Source organism: Neltuma alba, unplaced genomic scaffold (assembly GCF_004799145.2).
Source record: "Neltuma alba isolate B1F8T4 unplaced genomic scaffold, ASM479914v2 tig00010421_pilon, whole genome shotgun sequence".
Lineage (NCBI taxonomy): Eukaryota > Viridiplantae > Streptophyta > Magnoliopsida > Fabales > Fabaceae > Neltuma > Neltuma alba.
This window is the reverse complement of record NW_021635323.1, coordinates 447,966-457,435: the sequence shown is the minus strand read 5'-3', so window position 1 is coordinate 457,435 and position 9,470 is coordinate 447,966. Positions and strand designations below refer to the sequence as shown.

Below are 9,470 nucleotides of genomic sequence, written 5' to 3'. Positions count from 1 at the left end.
TAGTTGTTTTCTAAGGTGTAGTTGCTACCCAATTTCAGCTGAAGTGTCTATATATCAGGGAAGGATAGAAGTCCTAAAAATGAGTTAGAATTATCATGTTTAAGTGGTGTTTAGATTGATTTTTGGAAGAAGACTAAGTTAGATTTCTAAGACGCTCATTTTGGCCAACAAGAGTTCTAGGGGTAGGAGTTTGTTTTGTTGTGATATGATGATTCCAATGAGTTTAAAAGGTGTTTTTGTATAGGGGAACACCAACAAAAAGTATTTAAAATCATTTGAATCAAAAATAGAATTTTTGAAAAAATATACCCCCTATTCGGCCAACATGAAATGAAAGGAAAGGAGTGTGATTTTGATAAATTTGAATTGATATTTAGATCCTACATGAAAAATCATATATGAATGAGCTAAGAGATTGATGGAATCAAAGGAGAAATAATTATGTTAAAAATCAAAGGAAAAGGGGATTTAAATAGGTTTAAGGTCAAGTATTTGTAATCAAGCTTGAATAGTTGATAATATGGCTTGTAATTATGCTTGAATTGATAGGTTTTGTGGAGAAGAACAAGGGAGAATATTAAACCCTTCAGGAGACCAAATTGAAGCGAGGTTAAAAGGTGGCATTGAATCCATAATTGATTGTTTTTCTTGCTTACTCAATGTGTATATGTTACTTGCTTATTGATTGATTGAATTATGTTATGGTAACGTTGATTTTCTGATGCTTGATATGCTTTGGCCAAATGCATAAACACATATCAATGTGAATATATGATTATTTTTCCTTCATGGCATAATGCATGGCATAATTGTGTATGAATTGAAAATGGTAACATGTCACATTTTGTATAGCATGATTAGCATGGCAATTGTGGTTCATTGCTACTAAAATTTCCATGAAACCTCATTCCTTTTTATGTAAATTATGCACTAACTTGGAAATGGATCAAACAAGGACAAGGGGAAGGAAGTGGTTTTGGAATAAAGAAGCTATATGACTTTTGTGGCTATGTAATATTATGTTGTATATTGATGAACTTTGATGTAATCTTTTGATGGATTATGGATATGGTAAATCTTGAGACCATGTGATTATAATGTAGTAATAATGCTTATGAATATGGTTTTCGTTTGGCTGGTTTGGTGTGGCATGAAAAAGAGGAAAGAAGATTCAAGAAATTTGGATTAAAGGGATGGAAATGCCCTAAAATGGGACAAAATTGGGACGCATAAAATAATGAGCAAATGGATGAATTTGGACTTGAGATTTTTCAAACTTATAGATCTTATTTTTAGCTTTAAATCAAGTGATAGATCATCAAATTTGGAGTTTTGTGCTAAGAGTTATACCCTTCCAAAATTGAGCTAAAATACTAAAAAAATTAAAAAAATAACCAAATGAACAGTGCAACTTTTTGAATTTCTTGACTCTGTTTTGTAATGACATGATACCAATGAGTATTTTGTTTTTCTTAAAAAATGTATTGCAAGCTTCAAATAGAAGTTGAAACCACCCATTTTGATTTTTTTACAATTTGTTATGAATTTTCAAAGTTTGCCAAAATTTTAGTATTGGATGAATAGTAACCCGAGACCAAATTTTTAAATATTGAATTGTCTCATCTTTAAGTCTTGGGAAATGGTTCCAAATGGCGCTATTTGTGATATAACGTGGTATAAAATGAGGTGTGACACACACTCCATTATTAGTTACCTACAGAGCATAAACTCATCTCTAGCCATTTGGTTTTATGCACAATGGATACTGATATATTGACATTAGAGAGGAAGTTATGGTATCTGTCTAGATGGATTTTTGGACCTATCATTAAAGATTGCAGTCGATGGTTGTTCACTAGGGTGGGAGTAAGAAGAGGAGAGAGAAGCCAAGCCTCAGGTTGAAGACAATGCTATTGTTTATGTGGAACCTACTGAGCAAACATTCATTTTCATAACTTGGCGTAATGTGGGCTTTTAGATCATTTAAACAAACTGGATTTAAGACTTCTGAGGGACGCTGAGAAAATGAATTTAGAGATGATCTGGTTCCACAACATACTATAATAGTTGTGGAATTTTGATGGACATATAATCATTTTTGAAAGGTGCTAACTTAACCCTAAGCTTAATTCATATGGTAGTTTAGGGTTTAGGGTTTATTATTGAATTCACTCAACCCAAGAGTACAGTTCCTATTTTGGGAACGTCCGGTGCCAAAGTCATTCAATGGGCAAGTTGCCAATCCCTAAAACAAACTATGTAATGTATTTTATCCGCTGGGTTAAGAGTGGGCATTTTACTAGAAGTTTCTATTATATCAATCTATCCCTATGTGATTCTTGTTGAAGCATATAGGGGTCTTCATTCATCTCTTGTCAAACATCTTTTAAATTTATTACCAAATTTTTCTACATCAGAAAAGTAATGTTAGTTCAAATAAAGTAGTTTTTTCCAATCACTAAAATGTTTTCTTCTCTCTTCTCTCCACTCTAAAATTTTCATCTTTTATAATTTTTTTATTTTATTTGACCAATGAAATGGTATGACTATCAGCTTCAAGATAATAGGTCCATCTAGATTAGTGATAGAAAAAGCAACTTATTTTTAATCTGACTTTTAGAATAGTTAGATTAGGTAAAAGTTGGATTGAGTATTGTAATTTATAATTATATTCACTTTTACAAAAGTTAGTTTGCAAAATAAAAAAAGTTGTTTGAATTATGATTAAATAAGTTAAGTTTATAAAATGATCAAAATGGGTATGAGTTTTATTAAATAATGAAAAGTGATTAAAAATATGAATTTACAAAATATAATAATTTTAAATTATTATAATAGGAAGAAGTTATATTTAATAAATAAAATATATTTAAATTAGAAATCATAGTAATGTGAAAATTTTTTAAACCAAATAATATTATATAATTAATTGGATGATATACTCTGCATAATTTATTTAAATATAAAATGAAAAATAATATTAAAAATTTATAAATATTATAGGAATTGATAACAATTATTTTCACTTAGGATAATATTAAAATTAAAAATAAATATTTAAAAATTGATTAGGAAGCAAAAGAAATATATAAAGAGAGAAGTATAAAAGCAACATAACCATAAGGGCAAAAATGTCTTTTAATTCTAAAAAGCTGCTTTTGCATATGTCATAATTAAGCTTTAGGTACTTTTACAATTATGCTTAAAAAAACAGTTTTTGATCCACAAGTCAGATTGGCCAAAAGTTGTGACAAACAGCTTCCAAATTTGTAAACTGACTTATCATATTTATAAATTACTTTTTTCTCTCTAAACACCTTACCAAACAGGCACAATATCTAATTATACCTCAGTATACTTGCTTCTGGTCATATCACATCATAAATAGATTTTTTTTTATTATACAAAGTCAAAACTTGAAAGAATGAGCTACAGTATTGGCCCAAAAAAAATGAGCCACATTTTTCACAAATTTTTTTTAATATGTACAAATGTATAATGACATCATACAAATATTTTCTATTAATTATATAAAATTGAAAGAACATTATTCACAACTTTTTTATTATGAACATTTTTTTTTAATTGGAGACAAAAAAGTCTGTTCGAGACATGACTTAATATTGGGCATCTCCTTCTAATGGAAATTTAAATTTTGGTTTATTTTGTTGTAAGAAAATAATTTTTGTTACTAAACCCAACCATGTTGATCACTATTCACGAGTTATAAATGAAATAACTTGCTATATATTTCATGCCTATATGTTAACGTAGGAAAATTTTATTTTAGGACCATTGTAACTAATTAATATCAATCAACCCCTAAACATTTTAAAAGTTTAGTTAACCTCCTTGGATCAAAATGAAATTAAAATTTAAGGGTAAAAATACAATAGTACCTCTCCTTTTTATTTTTTTAAAAAATAAATAGGGAAAATTAATCTTTTAGTCCTTCAATGTTTAACTCAGTTATAACTTAATCTCTTAACTGTGATTCGGTGCAACTAAATCCTTTAACTTTTGACTCACTTCTAACTCAGTCTCTTATCTTTTGATTTTTTATAGTATTATTCTTATGGTTTTCGAACTCATTTTGAGTTATTCTATGGGGCAAGATGAGTCATGAAATTGCTTCCAACTCAGCTTTACGTGACTGAAGAACTCTAGAAGACAGACGAAGAGCCGAGAAGAAAAGAAGTGAGCAGGGTGAGTCAGACTAGGATGTTGAAAATGCAGACGAAGAGGGAGAAAAAAGAAGGCTGTAGAGGCCACAAACCCAGTGCAAGCGACAAATTTAAACTGTTAAAAACATGATGCATAATTGTTACGTGTCCCTTACTATTATTAACCTTATCTTTTTCTCCTTTCTTTTTTTTCCGTAGGAGTCAGTTAAAATATTATTTCGATTACAAACACGCAGATTCCAATCAAGTAACTTGGGAGAAGTCCACTTCCTCCCATGGGGGAAAATGGAATTTGCTTTTCTCCATCATAATCTCCGCCGCTATTGTACAGTCCTTATTGCCAATGAACAGAGGGATGCATCAAGTTTTCTTTCGCAGCTTCTATAAGTGGTCTCTGCAACTTTCTTTTTTCTCCATCTTCGTCTTCACTTTTAACATCCCAGTCTGACTCACCTTGCTCACTTCTTTTTGCGTCGGCTCTTCATCCATCTTCTGCAGTTCTTCAATCATGTAAAACTAAGTTGGAAGCAATTTCATGACTCATCTTGCCACATATGATAACTCAAAATGAGTTGTAAATCATAGGGATAATAATATAAAAAGTTAAATGATAAGAGACTGAGTCAGAAGCGATTAAAAGTTAACGAATTGAGTAGCATAGAGTCATAGTGAAGGGAATGAGTTATAATTGAGTCAAAAGTTAAAAACACTAAAAGATTAATTTTTCCAAATAAATATTAATTGTCACCAGAGCTCCGACCACTATAGGTCGGAGGTCCAGCCACCATGGCTCATGTGGCTTGTGCCAGAGGTCGACCAACAAAACTCAGGTGGCTAGAGAATTTTATTTAAAATAAAGTGGCCAGGGGGTTTAAACCCGTGACCTTTTAACACACCCAAAATAATATAACCAATAAGCTAACTAAGCCACTTAGTCATATGATGTAAATACACACACACACAACAAAACAAGTGCAAGTATCCAAATGTAAATGAACAAGTGAAATTTAGCAATCTGTTATTTATTACTTATATAATAACAGAGTCACTGCCAGGTTAATAGCATGACACGTGGCATAGAGATATCTGTTTCTAATTTTTGAATCAGAATAACTTCCATAATCCGACGCACTACTCTTATGATATCGATATATTTGTTTCGAATTTAAAAATCTTTAAACAAAAATTTCAGAGTAACTTCCATAATCCACCGCACTACTCCCATATCTGCTTCTAATTTTTGAATTTGCTAACTTCCACATCCGATATATTTGCTTCGAGCTTTTGAATTTTTCCTTATATCTACTTCTAATTTTTGAATTTACTAACTTCCACAAATCTTTAAACATTCCATAAATCTTTAAACAAAAATTTCAGAATAACTTCCATAATCTGACGCATTACTCCCATGAATGGCGTTATATTTGCTTCGAATTTAAAAATCTTTAGACAAACATTTCAGAGTAACTTTCATAATCCAACGCACTACTCCCATGATATCAATATATTTGCTTCAAATTTTTGAATTTTTGCTTATAACTGCTTCTAATTAAATTTCAAGTTTATATTTGCTTCAAATTTAAAAATCTTCAAACAAAAATGTCAGAGTAACTTCCATAATCCAACGCACTACTCTGATAATCGGACGTGGGGTGTTCTCGCCATTTTTTGAGGGATTTGTGATGAGCTCCACTATGGGCTCCAGTGCACGTCAATGCACTATTAAATCTACTATGGCTCTGTTCTACTACTTATGTGCTTTCTGTAACGTTACCTTTCTCTCGTCTTTGCGACTATGGCCTATACCATGTTGGATGTTGTGCTTGTGATTAATCCGGCCAAGATGCAATGGCATATTCATGTGTGTATCGTCCGGTTGTGGAAGATGAGTATCAGTGATTCTTCTCAAGATGCAACCTCCGTGGAGATGATCTTGTGTGACCAGGAGGTTTGTGTAGTTATTTTATCACATATTTGTTGTTTTGGGTTATGCTTACTTCTTTCGTTCATGACAGGGTGATAATATCCATGCAACGGTGAAACCTGATTTCGTGGGTCGACACTCACAGTACTTGGAGGAGGGCAACACTATTGTCATTTACTACCTTAATATCAGTCGTAATATCGGTTCATACAGGATTCATAGGGCATGCCTACAGGATCAATATTTTATATGCAACCTCCGTTAGACCATTCATTGATGATGGAAAAGTGGACATGTATGGATTTGCTTTTCATTCCTTCAACCAAATTCTTGATCCTCAGTTCGATAACTGTTATTTAGTGGGTAAGCAAATAGTTCTATTACTTGAGTTGGATGGTTGTGGGGTCGGGTGATGTCTATAAATTTTGAAATTTAATGATAATCAATAGTTTTTGTAGATGTCATTGGGAAGTTGGCTGGCCTGAGTGAGATCGAGCAGTGTATGGTGAATGGTCATACCCAGCGACGGATTGACATCTCTCTCATTGATGTAGAGTGGGTTTAGCATGGCTTAGTCTATTGTTATATTAATATATGTAGTGTCCCTTTTCGTTAGATGCGGGGTTTAATTTTTCTCTTGTATTTTGCTGAGTAATTTTATAGTATGGAGTATTTGGAGTGCATTTTGTGGGGGAGGTTTGCTGAGGATATGGTGGATTTTATGGGGAAGTATCAAGTTGGGCCTATCATTGTGATAATCTGGTCTTGTAAAACTAGAGAATTTAAAGGTTAGTAATATAATTTCTCACAGTTCTATTTTTATTCCTCGTACCTTCCACATGGGATGTTAATAGCTGTTTTGTTATTGTGTTTTCTATGGGTAAGACCAAGCTATCCAACTCAATGTTCTCATCACGTTTGCTTATCAATCCAGATATTTCAGAGGCTACACATTTTATCAAGAAGTATGTTGCTAGCATTATTAGCGTACCCATTTTTTAAGCTTTGCATGTGGATTCTTATTAACGTAGATTCAAATTGTCTGTAGACTCAAAGCTGTTGGGATTGATGTGGACCAAAAGCCATAACGACTAGCACCACATTCAGCACTAACTATAACATACGAGATTCTCGCAATCCGTGATCACCGTCAACTTGCGGATCTAATCCATGGACCTGCTGTGCGTGAGCATTTATAGTGTTCTTTGTTAGCCTACATACATAATGATGTTGTTGGTATTCACATTTTGAAATTGATGGTGTTAATGGGGTGTCTGCAAGAACAGGAATAGTATTGGCTGATTTAGTGGACTTACGAGGGGACTGTGAGTGGACTTATCTTGCAGCAAGCATTGTGGTAAGAAGGCTTCTCTGGATGGCCATGGATATTTCTATGTGAAGTGCGATACAATGGTCAAGTCTATTATTCCTAGGTAAGTCTTAAGAGTCTAGCAATGAAGGTAATTGTCTTTGAATATCTCTATGGTCATGGTTGCTATAAATAGTTCTTTGGTCTTTTATTGCCAGATACATGGTCACAGTAGAAGTCGTGGATGACTCTGGATCATGTCACTTTTTGATCTTTGATCGTGAGTTCCAAAAGTTGGTTGGATGCCTGCCTCTGAGCTTAAGGAACGTGCCCACCAACGGAATGTAAAATTTCTCATGATATCATTGTTTCTCAATATGGATGCATTTGAGATTGCTATTGTGATCTAATATTTGATATGTTCTAAGTGTTGACTTGGCTTTATGTGATTGAATGTAGCTTAGGAATGCCCTTCCTGAAGATGTGGTGGAAAGGATTATTGGACGGCAGTATCTTTTTAAGGTTAAGGTTCTATCAGATTATGTGGGTGGGTCATCATTTTCATGCCGAGTTATACGTATGACTGATGATAGAGATGTCATAGATACATATCTTGCTTCTTTGAACGACGGCCACGATAGCTCTGCCCATAATCTCGGCGGTGCTGTTGAGGAGTAGGTTTGGTATTGTAGCTAATGTCCCATATTTTTGTGCTTTTCGCTGCATAACTTCAAGTGTTAAGCCTATTAGGCATTCTTTCAGGATGCAGATTTATCGATGCTGGATTCACAGGGCACCAGCTCATCTGTGGTCAGTGGTAGTGATAAGAGTGTGAATGCTAAGATAACCCGGGAGGTGGATATGGATAAGATTGCTGGAGACCCACAGCCTTCGACTAAGAAGAAGCTCACATTTGTTGTGGAGGAGTAGAAGCTGTGAAGGTTTTGCTTATGCAGTCTAGGGATATGTGGTCATGTTAGCCATAAGGTGTTTTATATTTGTGCTTTGGCTTGTGTGTTATTGTTCAGTTTGTAGGCGTCTTAGTCTAATGTTGTTTTACTATCTATTAGTTTGGTTTCTGTTCTATGTTTGTTTTAGTGTCTTTATAGGGAACTAATGTATTTTACTTTTGTTCAATACATCTATGATAGCGGTTTTTCTTATGATATCTTGTGGCTTCTTATTTTGTGCGAGTTCGCGGCTCTATTTGTAATTTAAATCGGGGTGAATCAGGGAAGTTAAATCACTTACAAGAACTGTAAAATTAAAGATTAAAAAGTCTATACAAACATAAGCATAAATATTAATAGAAGTTAACATTGAAGAATTTTAATATTAATGGAATCCAAAATAGGAATTTAAATATGAATTAATGGAAGTTATTCACAAATTTGAAATTTGAAAATCTTATAATTTATCAGTTATTCTACTTAAAAGACAGTCAGAATATTTAAAGTTTGCATCTTTATTTTATTTTTGATTTTTCTAAATATAAAGCTAAAAATTCAAAGTAAACATAGATAAGTAAACTAAAAATTCAAACAAAACTCATTAGCGGTTTATCCATCTTAATCTTTTGAAAATTAAAATTTAAACAATCCAAATTATCTCTGGGTGATGGTGCAAAGTAGTTACATCTTAAGCTTTTGAAAATTAAAATTTAAATAAACGATACATATGATATCATATACCTATAAATAAATAAAAAAATATTTTTGGGCTACGTAATTTATTTTCTTTTTTAAGCTTTTTAAGATTTCACAGTATTTTGTAACTACCTTTCTATTATCTAAATTATGTTTAGATATAATTATTTTGAAAATATTTTATTTTATATCTTTATTTTATTTTCCGCAATCTCTCATATAGTTTCTTTCTTATACATGCAGCGCCAAGACTGGGGGAGAAGAATAGCAGACTGAGAAGTTAGCGCATGTAGACATGGATACCTTGCATAGCTTAGGAAACACGCAACTTTTGGCCTGCAAAGTGATACACGTTATAGAGGAAAAATAGAAAAAGAAGGGAAAAAAAGCGATGATGGATATAGAAG

General features: G+C 32.7%; 1 protein-coding gene across 1 annotated transcript; it reads left to right on the top strand.

Annotated features, from left to right (window-relative positions):
• Positions 1-5,979: 5,979 nt before the first annotated feature.
• Positions 5,980-8,095, top strand: LOC114756519 (uncharacterized). Its single transcript, XM_028945464.1, has 7 exons — positions 5,980-6,132; positions 6,200-6,252; positions 6,344-6,471; positions 6,558-6,663; positions 6,772-6,896; positions 7,395-7,465; positions 7,877-8,095. The coding sequence occupies exons 1-7, from the start codon at positions 5,980-5,982 to the stop codon at positions 8,093-8,095; spliced, it is 855 nt and encodes a 284-aa protein (XP_028801297.1).
• Positions 8,096-9,470: the final 1,375 nt, after the last annotated feature.

Bases quoted from the DNA above. Each gene is read 5' to 3' on its own strand.
- LOC114756519 (XM_028945464.1), top strand. From the start codon at position 5,980: ATGGCCTATACCATGTTGGATGTTGTGCTTGTGATTAATCCGGCCAAG. The intron at 6,664-6,771 runs GTGGGTTTAGCA...GTAATTTTATAG, and splicing joins ATCTCTCTCATTGATGTAGA to TATGGAGTATTTGGAGTGCA. The intron at 6,897-7,394 runs GTTAGTAATATA...CTGCAAGAACAG, and splicing joins TAAAACTAGAGAATTTAAAG to GAATAGTATTGGCTGATTTA.